At 43.8% G+C, this 23,589-nt stretch overlaps 1 protein-coding gene across 1 annotated transcript in view; it reads left to right on the forward strand.

The window, feature by feature from the left end:
- slc4a5a (solute carrier family 4 member 5a) overlaps positions 1–23,207 on the forward strand; it is a 166,926-nt gene extending 143,719 nt beyond the window's left edge. Inside the window, exons 24-26 of the mRNA XM_059964691.1 lie at positions 3,600–3,764; positions 18,578–18,648; positions 22,417–23,207. Coding sequence (XP_059820674.1) covers positions 3,600–3,764; positions 18,578–18,648; positions 22,417–22,582 — 402 coding nt within the window. The 3' untranslated portion in view covers positions 22,583–23,207. The remainder of the gene's footprint in view (positions 1–3,599; positions 3,765–18,577; positions 18,649–22,416) is intronic.
- Positions 23,208–23,589: the final 382 nt, after the last annotated feature.

Here is a 23,589-nt window from a genome sequence, read left to right on the forward strand (position 1 = left end):
CATTGGTAATCATTTTCCAATGTTCCTTAGATTCAGGATCAGTTCCTGAGGATTGGAGAATGGCTAATGTTATCCCACTTTTTAAGAAAGGAGGGAGGGAGAAAACAGAGAACTATCGTCCTGTCAGCCTAACATCAGTAGTGGGGAAGATGCTAGAGTCCATTATTAAAGATGAAATAGTGGCATATCTAGATAGCAGTGATAGGATTGGGCTGAGCCAGCATGGATTTACCAAGGGCAAATCATGCTTGACTAATCTATTGAAGTTTTTCGAGGATGTAACCAGGAAGTTAGACAAGGGAGATCCAGTGGATGTAGTGTACCTCGATTTTCAGAAGGCATTTGATAAGGTCCCACATAGGAGAATGGTGAGTAAAATCAGAGCTCATGGCATTGGGGGGGGAAGATATCGACATGGATAGAAAACTGGTTGGCAGATAGAAAGCAAAGGGTAACAGTGAATGGGTGTTTCTCGGAATGGCAGGTGGTGACTAGTGGGGTGCCACAGGGCTCGGTATTGGGACCACAGCTGTTTACGATTTACATCAACAATTTAGATGAAGGCATTGAGAATAACATCAGCAAGTTTGCTGATGATACTAAGCTGGGTGGCAGTGTGACATGTGATGAAGATGTTAGGAGAATTCAGGGTGACTTGGATAGGCTGGGTGAGTGGGCAGATACTTGGCAGATGACGTTTAATATGAATAAGTGTGAGGTTATCCACTTTGGGAGTAAGAACAGGAAGGCAGATTATTATCTGAATGGTGTAGAGTTAGGTAAGGGAGAAATACAAAGAGATCTAGGAGTCCTTGTTCATCAGTCACTGAAGGTGAATGAGCAAGTGCAGCAGGCAGTGAAGAAGGCTAATGGAATGTTGGACTTTATTACAAAGGGAGTTGAGTACAAGAGCAAGGAAATCCTCTTGCATTTGTACAGGGCCCTGGTGAGACCACACCTGGAGTATTGTGTACGGTTTTAGTCTCCAGGGTTAAGGAAGGACATCCTTGCTGTAGAGGAAGTGCAACGTAGATTCACAAGGTTAATTCCTGGGATGTCCGGACTGTCTTACGCAGAGAGGTTAGAGAGGCTGGGCTTGTACACGCTGGAATTAAGGAGATTGAGAGGGGATCAGATTGCAACATATAAGATTATTAAGGGATTGGACAAGATAGAGGCAGGAAATATGTTCCAGATGCTGGGAGAGTCCAGTACCAGAGAGCATGGTTTGAGAATAAGGGGTAGGTAATTTAGGACAGAGTTAAGGAAAAACTTCTTCTCCCAGAGAGTTGTGGGGGTCTGGAATGCACTGCCTCGGAAGGCAGTGGAGGCCAATTCTCTGGATGCTTTCAAGAAGGAGCTAGATAGGTATCTTAAGGATAGGGGAATCAAGGGATATGGGGACAAGGCAGGAACCGGGTATTGATAGTAGATGATCAGCCATGATCTCAGAATGGCAGTGCAGACTCAAAGGGTCGAATGGTCTACTTCTGCACCTATTGTCTATTGTAAAATGTCACTGGTCATGAGAGAGATTTCACTGAACAGAAATCCAGTTCTATTTCCAACTGCAGTTGTAGGGTGTCAGGACCAGAATTTATGGTCCATCAGCACCTGGTCCTTGAGAAAGAGGTTGTGGCCTGCCTTCTTGAGCGGCTACAGTCTCTGTGGTGAAAGCGCTCCAAAAGTACTGTTGGGAAGAGCTCCCGAAGTTAGAGACAGTGACCGGAAAGGCACAGTGATGTTGTTCCTGGTATTTTTAAGGTGATTGGAGGAAGGTAAAGGGGAATGACAGAGCAGCGCACACAAAATATTCTGGAGGAACTCAGCAGGCCAGGGAGCATCTACGGAGGCCTGAAACGTCAACTGTCCTTTTTTTCATCGATGCTGCCTGGCCTGCTGGGTTCCTCCAGCATTTTATGTGTGTGGCTTGGATTTCCAGCATCTGCAGATTTTCTCTTGCGGGGGATTGCTGATTTCCTTACACACAGAGTGGTGGGTGTTTTGAACGTACTACCAGGATGGTGGTAGAGGCAGGTACATTGGAAAGATTAACCTCTGGGAGTTGTTGGAATCTGGGATGCATTGACTGTTCGGATCAGTCTCAGTGTCAACTTCCAAAAGAGGTTTAGATATTCACTTGAAAAGGAAATATTAGGACTCCATCTCTCCATGCCTCGTCCATTTGTTTGCCTAAATGCCTCTTAAATGTAGTAATTGTATCTGATTCCACCATCTCCTTTCTTCCAGATGTCAACCACTCTCTTTCTAAGAAATTACCCCTCAGATCCCCTTTAAAGGTCTGTCCTCTCACCTGAAACTTGTGTCCTCTTGCTTTTGATACCCCTACCTTGGGAAACATGGACAAGACTCGGTGGTGGGGAAAGAGGTCACCTACACTCACTCACCTGCTCGTCAAGCTAGTAATTAATCAGCCAAACAACTTAATGCATCAAAGCATGCTGACATGGTCAAGAGGTTCAACTGTTGTTCAGACCAAGCATCAGAATGGGGAAGAGACTTTGACCGTGGAATGATTTTGACAGTTGGTACCAGGCAGGGAGGTTTTGACTACTGATCTCCTGGGATTTTCACAGACAGTAGTCTTGAGAGTTTATAGAGACTAGTGCAAAAAATAAAATAAAGTCCAGTGAGTGGCAGTTCTTTGGGTGAAAACGCCTTGTTAATGAGAGAGGTCAGAGGAGAATGGCCAAACCGGTTCAAGCTGACAGGAAGGCGACAGTAACTCAAATAATCATACGTTACAACAGTGGTGGGCAGAAGAGCATTTCTGAACGCACAACACGTCAAACGTTGAAGTGGATGGGCTACAGCAGAAGACTAAAACATACACTCAGTGGCCATTTTATTAGGTAAGTGAGATGTCTAATAACGTGGCCACTGAATGCATAAGAGTTAACTGCAGGGACAAGTGAAATCCACAACACCATCCAATAGCACGTGGCTCATTCGTAAGGCCTGTGATGTTGTGGGGGTGGAACTGGACTCTCTGACGGTGGTATCTGAAAAGAGGATGCTGTCCAAGTTGCATGCCATCTTGGACAATGACTCCCATCCACTCCATAATGTACTGGTGAGGGACAGGAGTACGTTCAGCCAGAGACTCATTCCACCGAGATGCAACACTGAGCGTCATAGGAAGTCATTCCTGCCTGTGGCCATCAAACTTTACAACTCCTCCCTCGGAGTGTCAGACACCCTGAGCCAATAGGCTGGTCCTGGACTTATTTCCACTTGGCATGATTAACTTACTATTATTTAATTATTTATGGTTTTATATTGCTATATTTCTTCACTATTCTTGGTTGGTGCGGCTGTAACAAAACCCAATTTCCCTCAGGATCAATAGCGTATGTCCGTTTGTCTATCTGTCTTTGACCAGTCTCTTTTTGTTGTTAGTTACAGCCCAATCCAGCCTTCAATGATGGTTTTAGAAATTTGGAAGTTACTCTCACAGCGTGATTCAATTCTCTAAGATGAAGGAATTTGCATTCTGTGTTAATTAGTTTAGCAATTGTGTTGCTGTTGCACAAATGTTCCTTTGCACAGTCTTATCCTGACTTCCACTGATGTGCTAGATCCTTGCTCTCATCCTCGTGAGAAAGATGCTGGATCTTGTCTTCTCCCAGCACGACCTCGCTTGGTTAGATGACATCTTACCGGAGAAAGACAAGAAGAAAGAAGAAGACAAGAAGAAAAAAAAGTTGAAGAGCAAAGACCAGGTCGGAGACGGCGTTGATGAGGTGAGCAGCTAATGGGGAGAAATTCTCTCCAGTTTAGTTGTACTTTGTGATTTCAACTCTTCCACTGAATCATGGAGTCATGGAATACAACAGCACTGACACAGAACCTTCGGCCCATCTATTAATGGCAAGCTATTAATCAGAATCAGAATCAGAATCAGACTTTAATCGCCAAGTACCTGTGCACATACAAGGAATTTACTTCCGGCAGATGTTGTCTCTCTGCTCATAACAATAATAATGATAAATATAAATGAAAATATAGATTATACATACAGGTAGTGCAATCCAAGTAATAGTTAGTCGACAGTTAACCGGCAGTTAATCCACCTAATCCAATCAATCTGCACTGCGACCATAGTCCTCCATACCCCTCCCATCCACGTTCCTCTTAAATGTTGAAATCAAACCCGCATCCACAACCTTGTCCCACACTCTCACCACCCTCTGAGTGAAAAAGTCCCCCCTCAGGTTCCTCTTAAACATTCACCCACCATCTATGACCTCCTGTTCTCATCTCATCCAGTCTTATTGGGAAAAGCCTGCTTGCATTAATACCTCTCATGGTTGTGTATGCCTCTATCAAATTTCCCCTCATTCTCCTATGCTCAAGGGAATAATGTCCTAACCTATGCAACCTTCCCCTGTAACTCAGTTCCTCAAATCCTGGCATCATTTTTGTAAATTGTCTCTGTATCTTTCAATCTTATCAATACGGTATCTTTCCTGGAGGGAGGGAACCAAGGCTGCGCACAATACTCCAATTTGGCCTCACCACTTTCCTGTGGAGCGGAAGCAAGCTCTAAATCTCGCTCAACATTTTAGGAACAGCATCGTCCCCTCTGCCATCAGATTTCTGAATTGTCCATGAACCTATGAACTTACTGCCCATTACGGCACTGGCACTTAGGGTAGCACTGAATGTCCTCCATCTCTGGCAAAGTTCAGAGCTTCCTCCATCATGCCAGTAGCTCGGTTTTCACTATTGTCAGTCATGCCAGTCCTGGGTGGAGGCTCAGGAGTACCGTCGCAATCAGATATAGAAGGATTTTTTCATTGCTGTTTCCATAGCAGCTTTGTTTTACCAGTCAGGATTGTTGGCCCTGAGTTTAATCCCTGAACCTGGAGGACCGGTGGACCACTCTTAGTCTGGCCTCTACCCTTTGACCTGTTTGGCATGGATGACCCTACCAAGAGCCAAAGCATAAAGCCCTGAGTCCAGCCAACATAGCTCTCCGGGGCATTGAGGCACGCAAGCCTCCAAACCCTACAGCAAGGTTGTGGTCCTCTTGGAGGAGGAAACATGTAGGAGTACTGAACACCTATTTCCATCCTTTGCCCTTTGGTCTTCACCGTTGGCCAAAGTCCTTAATCAATATTGCAGTTCTTAGTGGTGATATTGGAAAGCAAAACATGCTTCCATTTTCAGCTCAGTGTTGGCTGCCAACCAAAATGTACAGCAAAAGTGACCAGGTACCAGTAATTGAAGCCAGGTCAGGAAGAAAAGAAACCTGGTTGGTTCTGGCATTTATCTTTCCACAGATTAGAAACCATTTTGCGATCTGTATGTCCAGAGTATGTGTGCATTGAATTTATCCAGTCAATCACAAGAAATTTTACAATATTGTCAATGATGAGTTCTAGGGAAAGGTTGAATAGGCTAGGAGTCTTTCCGCCAGGTGCGGGAGACTGAGGGGAGATTTGATGGTAGTATGGAAAATTATGAGGGACGTAGACAGGGCAAATGAAAACTGGCTTTTTTTCCACTGAGGTTGGGTGGGACTACAGCTAGAAGTCGTGGTTTAAGAGTCAAAGGTGAAATATTTAAGATCATGAGGGGATCTTCACTTAGAGAGTGGTGAGTGTGTGGAACAAGCTGCTAGTGGAAGTGGTGGATGCAGGTTTGATTTCAATTTGGATAGGTATGTTGGAATGGGATATGTATGTCTATGGTCCTGGTGTGGCTAGATGGGACCAGGCAAAGTAATATATTAGCATGATCTGGATGGGCCGAAGGGCCTGTTTCTGTGCTGTAGTGCTCTATGACTCTATTCACTTTAATGGGGTCACAGCAAGAGATGCAGGATTGAATTTCTAGTACATCCACCTTAATTCAGGCAACTTGCTGACTGGAAGAATTCTTCAGTTAGGTCAGATGTCTAAGCTGGTTCACCAAGATTAGTAGCCGGTGTTACTAATGACTGGTCACCAAGTCTGCCAGTTAGGTAACCAGGTCATCGTCAAAGAGTAATGTTGGTTTTCTGGGTGCAGTCTTGGTGAAGGAGTTGCTATAGAAATATGGTTTGCTGAATGTCTACAATTGCCGGATGGTGCCAAGGGCTTGCAGCCCATGCCAACTGATATAGTCAACGTCAAGACCCTGGCTTGAGCACATCAAAGGGTAGATTCCTGCTTAGCCAGGGATTGGAGACAGTTGTAGGAGTTACACTGATGGCTCCTGTATCCCTGCCTCAGACCTCACTCCGAGATGCCATGTTCTGGAAGTACAGAGAACAGAAATAGCTTTTCTAACTATTTGGAAATCAGTTTGGCACTTGCTTCATTGAGTGCTATTTCTGTATACTCTTCCCGCTCTCTGGAGTCCTCTCCGGAATTCCCACATTCATTTCCCACTCTCTGGCCCCAGTTTCCACATTCATTTCCCACTCTCCGGTTCCAGTTCCCACATTAGTTTCCTGTTCTCCAGGGTCCTACTTCACACTCACTGGGGCACTGGTTCCCAATGTCCCTTTAAACTCAACTGGTTCTGTTTCCCACTCTCTTTAAACATAGTGTTTATCAGTCTACTGTGGAACATCTAAACAAAGAGAATTGAAAGTGGATTTGTTTATTATTAGAAATAAAATCCAATAGTCTGGTAGATCTGCCATAGACCAGATCAATGGAGTTTTACAGAATTAATTCCTCAGTGCATATTACAGAATGTACAAGCAATCAATATTAGTGAAGATAAATTTTATCTTGTCTTGAACCTAACAGTGTTACTGTTTTAATAATATTAAATAATCTTCAAGGCTTCCTTGAAAGCAGGGACTGGAATCCAACAACTAAACTAAGGCCTGAAACAATCCATGTCAGAATGGAGTTGGTGGTGGGGAATGGGGAAGAAGGGTAAATAGTCCATCTTCTTATGTCAGTTCCAAGTCCCGAGAACTTGTATGTGAACCATCCCAACTGTAGGATTGAAGTGGAGCCGTGAAAATTACAAAGGAGGAAACTCCCACTCTTGGTAAGGTTCAGACAGAAGAGAATCTGCTGATGATGGAAATATTGAGCAACACACACAACATGCTGGAGGAACTCAGCAGGTCAGGCAGCATCTATGGAAGGGAATAAACTGTTGATGTTACATGATGAAAGGTCTTGATCCGAAACGTCAACTGTTCATTTCTCTCTACAACAGGAGTTCCCAACCCAAGTCCAGGGACCCCTTGCTTAATGGGATTGGTCATAGCATATAAAAAAAGATTGGGAACCCCTTATCCACTTGACCTATTGACTTGCTCCTGTATTTTGCCTGCATTGCTGATAAAGGCAGCATCACTTGTAGGACATTGCACCCTGCTGGCCAGTCTGTGATACTGCAGCAAGGACCAAGACCCAGGAGGTGAGTAAACCCCATTCCATTCCCCCGCTTTGTTAAAGCTGTGGAACCATCTTCCACTGCCTACATGGTGGCAGCAACAACTTCCATCCACATGGCACTTTTAACAGGGCAAAAAGACACCAAGCCAATGGCAGGAGAGTGATTGGCTGTCCATGGACTGAGATAATTGGGCCAGTGACTGAACATAGGCGGTGAGCCTTCAGAGTGCTGTGGGCAAAGGGACAAGGCGTCAAGGCTGCCCATCTTCACTCAAAGGCAGCACTATTGATGACAGGTGCCAAGAATATGAAATTGATTGCAATACCTTTCATGTTAAACATGTATGTTGTACACTCTGATGCAGCTTCTTGCTGTGCCCTTGCGTTTATTGGGCGCCCTGGGAATCTCCTTGTGCACATGGTACTCATTGAGGTTAAAACCCTTGAACTGACAGATCACCTGTGAAAATCACAGAGCCTTCACTGAACAATTGCTTGCTCTACTGATCTCCCATCAGGACAGAGTTCAGTTCTAGTACCTGTCCCCAGAAAGACAAATTTTCCCGATCAGTGTGAGGAAAACACCAGTAACCACATCAAAAATTGACCAACTTGGTCCGAACATGTGGGGAAAAGTCATTGGAAATGACGCAGGCCCATTGCCTTTGTCTGGAGCACACTGCAACTGCAACTAGAGACCTAGTTGAGATGGCTAGAATCGAGACACAACACAAGACCGATATGAGGACAGGATTCTAAACTGGACACTAGGTGAAAATCCAAAGTCGAGCTGATGATTGAGCACCGAACTTCAGCTCAGGTGCTCTTTAAATATTAAAATCCTGGAGCCATAGCGTGGCCACCAATTAGTGGGAGTGGCGTGAGCCAGCTACCCATACTCTGAGGAGTTGGAGCGTCTAAGCCCCGGAAGCTGCCGCGGTCAGGTGCGTATAACATTAGCAACATCGCCTCTTGTTCCTGGAATGCCTTCGGTCACGAGCTCAGGAGGTCTGAGCTCCTGTCAAGGGAACAAAAAGAAACTCACGTTCCTTCAGGCCCCTCTCAGTGTTTCAAAGCATACAGGAACCAGCAAAGTCAAATCACCAGTCCAATGTAAAAAATATTACTACTCATATCTGCAGATTCCACAAACATCAAGATAATATTGAGTAGAAATGGACTGAGGAGAAAATATTGGCTGGGATATCTCCCCGGCACTTCATATAATATCAGGGATAATCCTACATTCAAAGGAAAGCACAGATGGGCTTCTGATTAACATCTCATCTGAAAGTTCAAAGTCAAAGTACGTACATGTCTCCATTTACAACCCTGCGATTCATTTTCTTGCCAGCACTCACAGTAAATACAAAGAAATACAAGAGAATCACTGGAAAACTACACACAAAGACGGACAAACAAATCAACATGCAAAAGAAGACAAAATAAATAGAGAGAGAGATAAGTAAAACTGAGAGAGAGAGAATACTGAGGTCAGCTAAGAAGATCATCAGGGTCTCTCTTCCTGCCATTACAGACACTTACACCACATGCTGCATCCCCAAAGCAAACAGCATTATGAAGGACCCCATGCACCCCTCATACAAACTCTTCTCCCTCCTGCCATCTGGGAAAAGGCACCGAAGCATTCGGGCTCTCACAACCAGACTATGTAACAGTTCCTTCCCCCCAAGCCATCAGACTTCTCAATACCCAGAGTCTGGACTAACACCAACTTACTGCCCTCTACTATGCCAATTGTTTTGCCTATTATTTATTGTAATGCCTACACTGTTTTGTGGACTTTATGCAGTCCTGGGCAGGCCTGTAGTCTAGTGTAGTTTTTTTGTGTTGTTTTACGTAGTTCAGTGTAGTTTTTGTACTGTTTCATGTAGCACCATGGTCCTGAAAAATATTATCTCATTTTTACTGTGTACTGTACCAGCAGTTATGGTAGAAATGACAAAAAAAATTGACTTGAACTTCAACTTGACTTGAACTTAAATAAATAGATAGATAGATAGATAGATAGATAGATAGATAGATAGATAGATAGATAGATAGATAGATAGATAGATAGATAGATAGATAGATAGATAGATAGATAGATAGATAGATGAATGAATGAATACTGAGAATTAATACTCATCACATTTGCTGGTGGAAAATGTCTTTGTACCACACTGGTCAGTGAGGTGTAGAGCTGAAGTCTTTGTAAAGTGCATGAAGTAGAAGCCAGCAACAACAGCCAGGATCTTCAGGAAAGAAAACCAGGGATAGCTTCTTCCACTGGTCAGTGATTGGCCTGTGTCTAACCCAGATCCCTTTAAACCTTTCCTATCCATGGACCTATCCAAATTCCTACAGCTTTCTGCAAATTCCCTCTATATAGTTCCTCCTCTAATTCTTGCTTACTGGAGTTATAGAAAAGTACAGCACAGAAGCAGGCCCTTTGGCCCATCTAGTCTGTGCAGAGCCATTTAAATTGCATACTCCCATCGACCTGCACCGGGACCAGAGTCCTCCATCCAGGTACCTATCTTAAACATTGAATTGAGGTCACATGCACCACTTGTGCTGGCAGCTCTTTCTACACTCTCACCTCCCTCTGAGTATTGGGGGTCTGGGGAAGGGGGGGCCTCAAGTACAACCCTGCCAAAGTGATCAGATCTTTCTTATTAACTAAGCTGGTGAGTATTTGCCTAAATAAGCCCGTGACACATAGTAGCAGAATTAGGACATTTGGCCCATCAAGTCTGTTCTGCCATTCTGTCATGTCTGATTTATTACCCCTTTCAACATTCTTCTGCCTTCTCCCCATAAATATTGACACCCTTACTAAACAAGATTCTATTAACCTCCACTTTAAATATACCCAATGACTCGACCTCCTCAGCAGCCTGAGGAAATGAATTCCACAAATACATCACCCTCTGGCTAAAGCAATTCCTTATCATCTTCTGCAGCCATGCCCTCTCATTCTAGACCCACCCCCACTATAGGAAACATCCTCTTCACTGGTGCACAGCACTGACATCTGACAAACTTTGTGTGCAAGGAAATGGGCTTCAGAGCCTCGACTGTTCTAGTTACTCCATCTGGCCATTGTGTATGGGAACAATTTGTCCTTTCTTAAAAGGGTTGTTTTGTTGTTGAAATGAAATGCAAGCCTACCAGAATTGGCACTGGAATTTGTCTTAGCCATTTAGCCTCAAATCGTCTTGTATACCTCTCTCATCCTCCTTTACTCCAAAGACAGAAGCCCTAGCTCACTCTACCTCACAGGCATCATCCTGGTAAATCTCCTCTGCGCCCCTTCTAAATCTTCCACAACCTTCCTATAATGAGGCAACCAGAAGTGAACACAATACTCCAAGTGTGGTCTAACCAGAGTTTTATAACACTGTAACATTATCTCATCGTTCTTGAACTCAATCCTCCTGTCTGATGAAGGCCAACACACCATATGCCTTCTTAACAAATCCTGTCGACTTGAGTGGTAATTCTGATATGTGACCAATCTGCTTTAGCAACTAAAAAGCTGCACACCAGAGCATTCAGCACCTTTCCGTTCCTGGGGGAGCATTCAGTGCACCCTTCCATTCCTGGGGGAGGACAAGGGGCTGATACTATAGAAGGGGCACCTCAGCTGGTGGGGCATACAGTGAGGAATGACCACTTCCGCCTGGTAATTGACCGTCCGACTGAAAGTTCATACGAGTACAGGCCGAGAACCCGATCATAATTTCAACCTTGAGAATCTATTCTCGGTGCTAGGACACTTACTTCACACAGTTTGGGAATCATATTCTGCTATCTGTTCCACCCTGCCTTAGTACGCCTCCCCAAGGTTCAGGGACATGAGGCTCCTGAGCCAGGGCGGATAACTTCACTCAGACCAAATCTGAACGGATTCATCAACCTGTGGACCTGCTTTCAAAGATTCTACAATCTGTGTTCTCAATTATTTATTACTATTTGTTTTTTTTTCTTTTTGTAATTGCAGAGTTTGACCTCTTTTTCATATTGGTTATTTGACCATCTTTGTGTGTAGCTTTTCATTAATTCTATTGTCTTTCTTTGTATCTACTATAAAACTATAAATGAGCTTCCAGTAGAAGTGGTAGAGGCAGGTTCGATTTTGTCATTTAAAAAAAAAATTGGATAGGTATATGGACAGGAAAGGAATGGAGGGTTATGGGCTGAGTGCAGGTCGGTGGGACTAGGTGAGAGTAAGCATTCGGCATGGACTAGAAGGGCCGAGATGGCCTGTTTCCTGTGCTGTAATTGTTATATGGTTACTACAAACCATCATCATTATGCACTGTGTCATATCAGGTAGGCGATTGTGGTTTTATCCATGACTGTGACTGTTCTACAGAAGTGGCTTGCCATTGCCTTCTTCTGGGCGGTGTCTTTACAAGATGGGTGAACCCAGCCATTATCAATGCTCTTCCGAGATTGTCCGCCTGGCATAGCCAGGACTTGTGATGTGCACCAGCTGCTCGTACGACCACCCATCTCCTGATCCCGCGGCTTCACGTGACCCTGATCGGGGAATGAAGCAGGTGTTACACCTCGTCCAAGGGTGACCTGCAGGCTAGCAGATGGAAGAAAAGCCTTATACCTCCTTTGGTGGAGACGTATCTCCACCCCGTCACCCACTACTGTGAATGCACACAAGAAAATGAATCACAGGGTTGTATATGATGACATAAATATACTTTGATAATAAATTTGCTTTGAACTTTAAGAACAGTACTTCAGATTATTGGGCTTTCTACACTTTTTGGTACATTGCTGCCAGTTTCAAGAGAACGATGTCTTGTCAACTAAATCCCTGAACACTCTGCCTGAAATTCCAGGTTTCCTCCCAAGACAAGACTTGCACTCACTCTGCTCCAGTAAAGATTCCTCTGGAACCAATTGAAACGCAGAAAAACGGCTCCCAGGGCCCAGCTAGTGAGTAAAACAGCCAGCAGTGGCATGCTAGTTAACTCTTGAACTAGACGGGGGTTCCCAACCTTTTTTTATACCATGGAGCCATTAACCAAGGGATCTGTGGACCCCAGGATGGGAACCCCTGAACTAGACTCTCAACTAATCCACTGACCTCTTCCATATGTTTAATGCCAATAACCAATTCACTCACTAAATCCTTTAACAAGTTAATCAGTTCTCTTTTAATCATCTCTAATGATCAACTATTGAAGCCTTTAGCATGCTCTCTATATAGTGGCCATTTCTTTGCCTAGTGCATTTTCTCTTCCTATTAATCGCCATTGGTATATCTCCACAGGAATGGTGCCGAATTGATCATTAAATGTCAACTTTAATTGTCACATATGTGTTGAAACATACAGTCGTTTGTCTCAAGTCAAATCAGTAAGCGTTGTGATCGGCAGCTCTTAAGTGTGGCCAAGCTTCCAAAGCCAACCTAGCATTCCCACGACACATTAACCCAAACTCGTACATCTTTGGAGTGTGGGAGGAAACCCACACGGTCACGGGGAGAACGTACAAACTCCTTACAGACGGTGGCAGGAATTGAACCGTGATCAGTGATCGCTGGCACTGTAGCAGCGTTATGCTACCATATGACGCCCTCGAGGATGATTAGTAGTCACTGTGAGATATATCCATCCAGAGCAGTGTGGGGCTGCTTCTGCACAGCTCTGGAATGTGGGTTCAATCCTGACATCGGGTGCCGTCTACGTGAAACTTGCACGGTCTCCCTGTGAGTGATGAACAGAGGTTCTACAGATGCCGGAAGTCTTGAGAAACGCACGCAAAATTCTGGAGGGACTCGGCAGGTCAGGCAGCATCTCTGGAGGAGAATAAACTGTCAACATTTCAGGCCGAAACCCTTCATCAGAACTGGAAAGGAAGGGGGGCAGAAGGCAGGTAAAGAAGGAACAGGAAAGGAAAAGTACAACTTGCCAGGTGAAAGGTGAAACCAGGGAGGGGTCGGTGGGTGGATAGGGAGAGGGAGTGAGATCAGGTGAGGGAATGATGGGTGGAAGAGATAAAGAGCTGAAGAAGAGGAATCCACCCAAACACCCACCTTCCCTATTTTCCCCCCTCCCCCACCTACCCACCATTCAACCCCTCACCTAATCTCATCTATCACCTCACACAAAATGCTGGTGGAAGACAGCACGCCAGGCAGCATCAATAGGAAGAAGTACAGTTGACATTTCCAGCCGAGACCCTTCGTCCTGATGAAGGGTCTCGGCCCAAACCGTTGACTGTACTTCTCCCTATAGATGCTGCCTGGCCTGCTGCGTTCCACCAGCGTTTTGTGTGTGTTGCTTGAATTTCCAGCATCTGCAGATTTCTTCGTGTTCACCTATCACCTGCCAGCTTGTACTCCTTCCCCTCCACCCCACCTCCTTATTCTCCCTCTGATCCCTTCCTTTCCAGTCCTGATGAAGAGTTTCAGCCAAAACAGCAACTGTTTATTCCCCTCCATAGAAGCTGCCTGACCTGCAGAGTTGCTCCGGCACACGCGTGAGTGTGTGTGTGTGTGTGTGTGTGTGTGTGTGTGTGTGTGTGTGTGTGTGTGTGTGTGTGTGTGTGTGTGTGTGTGTGTGTGTGTGTTTGTGTGTGTTGCTCCCGGCTTCCTCCCACACCCGACCAATGTGTTGGTAGGTTAATCGGTTAATGTAAATTGCCCCAAGTGGAGGTATGTGCCAAAACGAACCTAAGGGAAAGTTGGTGGACATGAGAGACGGCCACAGGGAAATACAGAGTGTGGAAAGGGACTTGGAGATTGCTCTGTTGAGAGCCAACATGGACCTGGTAGGCCAAAGTATCTCCTGTGTAGCAATAAGTAAGTTTCAACACAACTTTTGACATTCAGCTGCCACCAATGTGAAACCCAAGGGCGCAGCCCCAGAATAAAGGGGTGCCCCTTTAGAACAGAGATGAAAAATGCTTGTTCTTCAACCATGGTGAATCGGTGGAATTCGTTGCCACAGATGGCAATGGTGACCAGGTCACTGGGTATACTTGAAGCAGATGTTGATGGGTTTTTGATGTTAAGTGGTTTAAGGGATTTTGGAAGAAGGCAGGGGAATGGGGTTTAACAAAATCAGCCATGATCGAGTGACAGAGCTGACTCAATGGGCTGAGTGGCTTAATTCTGCTCCTATACCTTGTGGAAATAGATTTAACACAAGAACGTAGGGTGTGAGTCAGCATAGACCAGTTGGGCTGAATGGCCTGTTTCCATACTGTATGACGCTAAGAGCACATGAAAGTAGGAGAAGGAGAAGGAAATCATGACCATGGCTGATCTAGGCCAGCCTCAACTCCTCTTCTGTGCCAGTCCCTTACGACTATCATGCACTGGATCTTTTAAATATTTGTCCACTTCCTCCTAAATTACCTGCCTTCAAGGACAGAGATTCAACACCCTCTGGGCACCCTGGTACTGTAGCGGTTAGCACAACATGATCACAGCTCAGAGAGTCGGTGCTCGGAGTTCATCTCCAACATCCTCTGTAAGAAAGTTTGTACATTCCTCCTGTGTGCATGTGGGTTTTCTCTGGGTGTTCCGGTTTCCTCCCACAGTCTGAAGACGATTAGTTGGTTAATTAGTCATTTAAACTGTCAGAGAGTCCTAAAATTATAGAAAAGGACAGCACATAAACAGGCCTTGAGCCCATTGAGTCCATGCCTAACTATTAAAACTGCCTATTGCCATTGGCCTGCATGGGACAATAGTCCTCTGTACCCCCTACCATCTATGTACCAATCCAAGTTTCTCTTAAACGTTGAAATCAAGCTCACATGCACCACTTACGTTGGCAGCTCATTCCACGTGCCCACAACTCTGAGTGAAGAAGTTTCCCCTCATGTTCCCCTTAAACTTTTCACCTTTCACCCTTAACCCATGACCTCTAATTGTAGTCCCTCCTGTCAGTGGAACAAGCCTGCTTGCATTTACCCTATCTATACCCCTCATAATTTTGTATACCTCTAACAAATCTCCCCTCAATCTTCTATGTTTCACAGAATAAAGTCCAAACTTATTCCATTTTTCCTGATAATTCGGGCCACTCACACCTGGTAACATCCTTGTAAATCTTCTCTGTACTCTTTCAACCTTACTTACATCCTTTCTGGACAAAACTGCATACAATACTCCAAATTAGGCTTTACCGGCATCTTACATGACTTCAACATAACATCCCATCTCCTGCACTCAGCACTGTGTGGTTAGGCTAGGATTAAATCCGTGGGTAACTAGGCAGTGTGGTTTGATGGGCAGGAAAATCCTGTTCTGTGCTGTATCTCTAAAGTTTTAAAAAAGACATTTCTATACAACTTAGTTTTTAAATGTCTAGCCCTATTTGTTGCTCTATCCCCTTGTTCATGACTCTCACTTCCAGTAAATATCTGAAGCTGCTGGCTGCAGTTGGTAACTTCAGTAGATGGGAACTTGATGTCTTCATAAAGTATCAATATTTTTAGAAAGAACAGTTTATCTCTGATAAATTTGGATAATTTTCAATATTTAAGTCAGAGCATGAAGATTGCATTTATAATTGACAATTGCAACAATTATCATGACTGGGACAATGAACTATATTTAGAAGCTCTAGAGTAAGCTCCCATGCCTTTGATGAACAACGAATTGAGGCCCCCCTGTTGGTCGGGATTGACCATAGATGTTGCGTCTAGGATATTGTCCTGCCAAACTGGATCGCACGATATGGAGAGCAAGCTGTTGCACCGAATTATTTCACTAAGAAATCAAACAGAGGAAAGGTTTGTGGAAACCAAGTCAGAACTTGTCCTAAAAGGAGTACTGAGAGCAGTTTTAAATGCCTTATCTAAGAAAAGATATACTGGCATTGGAGAGGGTCCAGAGGAGGCTCACAAGAATGATCCCAGAAATGAATGGGTTAACATATAGCAGTGTTTGATGGCTCTGGGCCTATACTTGCTGAAGTTTAGAAGAATGAGAGAAGTTCTCAGTGTAACCTATGGAGTATCAAAAGGCCTAGATAGACTGGATGTGGAGAGGATCTTTCCCAAGAGCAGGGGGGCACAGCCTTGGAATACAATAACATCTATTTAAACCAGGTGAGGGTGAGTTTCTTAAACCAGAGGGTGATGAATCTATGGAATTCATTGCCACAAATGGCTGTAGAGTCCAAGTCACTGGGTATTTTAAAGTGAAGGTTGATTAGTGAGAACATTAGCAGTTACAGGGAGAAGGAAGGAGAATGGGGAGGGATAATATTGAATAGTGGAGCATACTCAATAGGCTGAATGGTCAAAGTCTGCTCCAATATCTTATGTCTTATAAAAGGTTAAATTCCATACACTATTGGGACCGATTCCAACTCTTGTCGTGAACTTCACTGTGTTGAATCTTAATAATTCTCTGCTTTTGAGGGCAGTAGAAGGCAGATCATTAGAATAGAATTTATTTAAATCTTACATCCATCCCACAACATGAGGTAATGAAAATCTTTGCGTTATGACTCCGTCACAATGTACAGACACGTGAATTTATAAGTCTAATGACTTGTAGGAAAAGGCTGTCCCATAGCCTGTTGGTTAATGCTGCAGTAGCGTTAGTGTTTGCCAGATGAAGGAACTGAAACAGTTTGTGGTTGGGGTGACTGGTGCCCCCGATTACCTTCCAGGCCTTCTTTCTGCACCTGTTGCTATAAATGTCATCCATGCAGGGTAATTCACATCCACAGATGCACTAGGCTATCCGTACCACTCTCTGCAGTGCCCAGCGATCAAGGTTGGACCAGTTCCTGTACCAGGCGGTGATGAAGCCAGTCAGGATGCCCTCAATGGCGCCCCTGCAGAAGGTCTTGAGGATTTGGGGGCTCATGCCGAATTTCTTCAGTTTCCTGATGTGAAAGAGTCCCTGTTGTGTTTTTTTTGTCATAAAGCCAATGTGAATAGTTGCTTATTTTTGCTAGTGTGTACAGCAAGTGTGTGCATTGCATGGAGACGGATAAATATTTAAAAGATTGAGCAATTGAGGGGTGTGGGAGACTAACACAGAGGAGGAATTGAAGCTGGTGTAGAGCTTAATTCTCTGTTATAAAGCTCAGGTTGAAAGGGCATAGTGTTGTTAAAAGAGAAAGTTGCTGGAAATATTCAACAGGTCAGGTTGCTTCAGCTGGAAGAGAAACGGAGTCAGTGACTCAGGTTGAATATCCTTCGCCAGAAGTGGAAGGAGAGAAGGTGACCCTGGCAGGGTGATAGAAGATGAGGATGAAGCAAAGGTTAAAGCATGAGGAACTATTTCTGAGGGAGCTTGGTTCTCGAAGAGGTCACAGAAATGGTGGTGGGGGGGACGATGAGTGGGACTGGATTACAGACGTACTGGGAACAAGAATTGTGAACCTTTAAATGAATTTATTGCCATCATGAGCGGCTGGACAAACTTGGGTTGTTTTCTCTGGAGCGATGGAGACTGAGGGTAGACCTGACAGAGGTTTATACGATTATGCGAGACATGGAGTAGACAGAGAATATCTGTTTCCCAAGTTTGAAATGTCTAATACCAGAGAGCTTGCATTGAAGGTGAGAGGGGGCAGGTTCAAGGGGGATGTGAGTGGTACATTTTTCACTCAGAGTTGTGGATGCCTGGAATGCACTGCCTGGTATGGTGGTGGAGGCAAATATGTCAGAGGCATTTCTGTGCAGTTCTGTTTGATGGTCTAAGTTTAAAGCGGGAGCCAGTATGAATCGGCGAGCACGGAGATGGTGGGTGAAAGGGAATCCTTTCATAGAACTATGGAGAGAGGGGATTGATGGTAACCAGCTGAGATCTACAACATGGAATGTACAGACGGGGAATGTTGAAAACATAAACACAAGGGATTCTACAGATGCTGGAAATTCACATCAACACACATGCACACAGTGCGAAAGCAACTTGGGAGGTTAGGCAGTATTTGTGGAGAGGAATAAACAGTCAACGTTTCAGGCTGAGACCCTTCATGATGAGTGCAACACTCAGCATGTCAGGCAGCATCTGCAAAGAAAGAAACAGGTTTAACGTTTGATGGCCATTCTGCTTCTCGCTCCACAACTGTTGCCTGAGCCACTGGATATTTCCAGCACTCACTGCTTTTACTCCAGATTTGGCTTCTTTTTTGAGGCTCACCATGGAGCTTGTTTAATATAGTGAGCTCACCTGAACTGTGAATGTGATTTGTTCCCAGGAGAAAGGTCCCCCAATTGGAGCTGTACATGCTGAAGCATCACCAAGCAACTCTGATTCACTCGACCGCAGGTTGGTGTTTATACCCCACTAATTTTCTGATGACTGATGACATGAATTATTGTTTTTCTCTCTCCACAGATGCTGCCTGACCTGCTGAGTATTTCCTGCATTTCGGTATCTATTTCAGATTTTCATCATCTGCAGTATTAAACTTCTCCAATTGTAGGCATTGTTGCAGCATTGCTTCTCTCTCTCTTTCTCCTTTTATTTCTCTTTCTCTTTCACTCTCTCTCCCCCTCCTGCTCTCCCCTCTCTCCCTCCCCCTCCCACTCTCTCTCCCCTCTCCCCCCTCCCCATCCATGGTGTGGATGTAATATATCTTATTCCATTCATTTTCAGGAATGACTAAGACTGTTCCATAACAAACTCTGGTCCATTGTCACTGACTAAATGTTCTGGAGCACCAATCCTTGAGAAGGGGCTTCTCAACACGTCTACAGTGTACGAAGCTCCAGTGGGGGGTATCGGGAACAATTCTGGCCAATTTGTAGCTGTATCCACTATCACAAGAAATGTGTGCCCATGAACGGTCTGACAAAGTCCATGTGAGTCCTCTGCCAGGGCATTGCAGGGATGAGAAGGCATTACTCTTGGCATCTTCTGGACATTGGCATCCCTAACAGTGCAAGGCAAAGTGCTGGTTTTGCCGGTCTATCCCAGGCCACCAGACAAATTTTGAGTCGATGCTTCCATTTTGACCATACCTAGATGACCTAGGAGTCCTTAAGGCAGTCCAACATTACCTTCAACCTCGTTCTGGCAACCTCTTCTGTGACGACACCGTATTGGCCCTTGCCCTTCGCTTGGTAAATCCATCAACATTCTCATGATTAGTTGTCCTCTTGAATCCGATCTTGTATTTGTGTCCTCCAAGAAACAGAAACCATCTCTGTATTCGAGCTGCTGCTGTTAGTGGAACACTCTTCTGTGGATTGAAATGGACACTAGTGGCGATGATCAGTAATGAGGAAAACTCTCTCCCAAACAAGTACTCAGCAAAATGTTTTACACCCAAAGTCAGACTCAAGGCCTCTGTCAATCTGTGCATAATTTTTCTCTGCAGTGGTAAAGGAATGTGATGCAAAGGAAGTGTGTGTTCACTTCCATCATTCATAATATGTGACATGACTGCACCTATACATTAAGGAGAGGTGTTACAGGCTAGCTTCACTGGACAATGTGGATTATATTGTGTGAATACAGTGTTTTTCATCAACAGCAAGCAGATTAATGCTGTTTTGGAACTGCAACTTAATGTCTTCTTTCTCTCTTCCCTGTGCGGTCCATTTATTGTTGTCTGCCTGACATGCTCTTTGTATGTGTCCTACTTTGTTGCATTTTCTGTAGGCTTCACCTTTAAACCAGCATTCGTCTGGTGAACTTGAGCACTTGCCACAATGGTAATACAAATTGTTTGGCCAGGCAGGTTTCTATTTTATTACTTTATTACCTTATCTTATTGTCACCAAACAATTGATACGAGAGCACACAATCATCACAGTGATATTTGATTCTGTGCTTCATGCTCCCTGGAGTACAAATCGATAATAAATAAAACAAAAATTTAAATGATAAATCATGATTAAAAAATAGAAAAGGGAAAGTAAGGTAGTGCAAAAGAAAATTTAGATGTTGCAATTTTGTTCAAACTCACTTTCAGTCTGGACTGCAAATAGATTGCGTCTTAGGCTGTTGTTTACATTGATACAGCAATTTCTACTGCTCTTTTAAATGTGAGTTTTGATTCAGTTAGGAGCCATTTTTGAATGCTTTCTTGTAAAATTCCACAAACTAAACAATCTCTCAGTGCATGATTAAGCCCATCTCTGAACTGACAATACCTGGACAATCTTCAGTTCAGCCACTTGGGCTGAAATGGACTTCCCTTCCTTTTTATTCCACCTATGAAACCTAAAGCATGCTGCAATAAGCAATGGTTTTGGTTTTGAATGTTCCGGCATTACATTTACAATATTTGCAAAAGCTCATTTTGATGGTTTGGTTGGAGCAGCTTCTAAGCAAACTGTGTGGTTTTCCACCAAACATGCACAGAAAAGTGGGCACTCGTTTCTGATCAACTATTCCATTGGCTTTAAAATACTGCTCAGTTTGTTCAATCTACATCACCCTGTTGCACAACATCTGTTGTGTTATTGAACACATCTATCTTTCCGATGTAGCTAGCTAGTTCTGCTTTTGTTATTTATTGTTATTATACTCAGTACTCACTGTTTCTGACCCCAAGAAGTTGGTCAGTTTTCTGCCTTTTTTTTTGAAGTTGTCCACTTTTCTCCTCTTCCGGAGAAACATGTGCTGTGCTTTTTATTAAACTCAAACAACTCTCTCTCCCCCACTTGCAAAGAAGAAAAAAATGTGCTGTGGTTCAACAGGTAGGTCGTCATCTCGATTCGATTTACAACTGACTCTTCACCACTGTTATGATTTGTATCTCCAAAAACAATTCGAAAGGGTAACATGGGAGCTGGAGGAAATGTGTCTGATTAGTTTTACTTTCTTTAGTGAGGAGCTTCTCATATGATAAGTCTTTCAATCCCAGAATCATTTTCATGAACTTCCTTCGAATCCTCTCCAGTGTTAGCACATCCTTTCTTAGATAAGGGGCCCCTTATTTTATAAGATCACCTTTCAGTTTCCTACACTCCAAAGAACAAAGTCCCAGCCTGCCCAACCTCTCCCTATAACCCAGTCTCTCGAGTCTGGGCAATACCCTCGTAAGCCTTTTCTGCACTCTTTTCATCTAAGGAACATCTTTTCTATAGCAAGGAATCCAGAACTTGAATGCAATATTTCCATTGTATCCTCAGCAACATCTTGAACAACTGTTACATACCGTCAGCCCTAATGTGCAATATCTCAACCCCTATAGTCCTGCCTTCTTGTTTGATAATTAACTCTTCCCAGTTCTGCTGAAATTTGATTGATGATGCAGTCTTAATGTTGCTTCTTTCTACAGATGCTATCCGTCCTCCTAGAGTTATGGAGTCATAGAAAATTACTGCACTGAAACAGGCCCTTCAGCCCATCTACTCCATGCCAAACCATTTAAATTGCCTACTCGCATCAACCTGCACCAGGACCGTACCACTACCATCCATGTACCTATCCAAACTTCTCTTAAGCATTGAAATCAAGCCTGTGTGCACCACTTGTACCAGCAGCTCATTCCACACTCTCTAGACCTCCTGAGTGAAGAGGTTTCCCCCCATGTTCCTCTTAAACTTTTCACCTTTCACCCTTAACCCATGACCTGTGCTGTAATCCCACCTAACCTCAGTGGAAAAAGCCTACTTGCATTTACGCTATTTATACCCCTCATAGTTGGCATGTGGCCAAGTGGTTAAGGCATTCGTCTAGTTATCTGAAGGTCGCTAGTTCGAGCCTTGGCTGAGGCTGCATGTTAACCACACATTGCTCTGCGATGACACTGGTGCCAAGCTGTATGGGTCCTAAAGCCCTTCCCTTGGACAACATCGGTGGCGTGGAGAGGGGAGACTTGCAGCTTGGGCAACTGCCGGTCTTCCATTAAAAACATCCCTTGCCCAGGCTTGCATCCTGGAAACTTTCCAAGGCGCAAATCCATGGTCTATCAAGACTATCGGGGGCCTACACTACACTCTACACAATTTCCTGTTTCCTGCACTTTCTGTATTTATTATTTCAGAGTCTCAGTAAATGTAGCTTGTCATATTTCAAAGACTTTCTTAGTACTGTTCCAAAACAAAGAGAATAATATTTCTATTCTGAATCTCTTGGCAGCATAACTTTACACCTCAAGATTTCCTGCCCATCCTCTCCTGCTTTCAGCTACTCGCGGAATGCCACTTGCTCAGTTCCACAGTTTAAGATAGAAATGGAGTCTGATTATGAAGATGTAAACGCAGAAAAGGCTTGGAGAGACCAGGGCGGCGAAACCACTTTGTAGCTTGTCCAGCTGCGGCTTCAGCCTTGCAACAGGTCCTACTGGGGAGACTTTGCTAGCACTCGGACCTCGCGTTCTGCTGACGAGCTGACAGCATTTGTGTGTGTTAACCCTCCCGAGAACCGCACTTTGTCCAGATCCGAGTGTTTACTGCAAGCGAAGACTTCAATACGTCTATGCCGTGCTTTAAATGTGCTGTGTAAAATATGCTTTAAAGGACAAAGACATTATTATTAAAAGTTTAGTAAACAACAGGTAGTGCCGATCAGATGAGATTGCAACATATTACAAGACATTCCAGGAATTAGGAAGTTGCTTTGAAGCAATTGTAAGTTCACTTTCGACGTTTAACGATGTTATAAAGTGGTTGATCCAAGACTTATGTATATGAATCCTTTGCCATCGTTTTGCCTATCTTTCCTTCGTGAGTTCCATACTGTTGAAAGCGGGTTTTGCTCCGTTCCTGTCTGCAGGGTTTATTTTGATGGTGAGAGCAACTTTCTGCTTTTACGAAAATGTGTTTTTTGAATTATTTTGCACTTTGCGCAGTGTAGGCATAAGTTAGACGGTGTAAGATGGGTAGCTGTTAACTATCTGATTGATTTTAATGTAAAAACCTTAAAAGTTCCTAGACTGTAGTTGTTTCATTTGATGTTGATTCACATTTATTCCTATTTAAGTGCTACAGAAGTGGAAATACTTGATCAAGATTATTGACAGATTAAGATTGCTCTACAAAAAAATCAAACATGTTTTTCTTTACTCTTTTTTAATTTATTTTGTAATTGTTGTATTTAAAATAATGTTGATCTGCAAGAAGTACAAACTAGTGCAGCGAGCTTTCCTAATTTTACCTTCATGCTGATACAAGCATCTTAAACACAAAGGAATCTGTTCAAATATTCTTACCAATAGATCTGATTGCTTAGTTTTTAATTTGATTCAAAGTCTTATCTCCAAGTATATGGATACTTTCAACTGAGACTGAAAATATATTTGATACTCAATAA

Source organism: Hypanus sabinus, chromosome 1 (assembly GCF_030144855.1).
Source record: "Hypanus sabinus isolate sHypSab1 chromosome 1, sHypSab1.hap1, whole genome shotgun sequence".
NCBI lineage: Eukaryota > Metazoa > Chordata > Chondrichthyes > Myliobatiformes > Dasyatidae > Hypanus > Hypanus sabinus.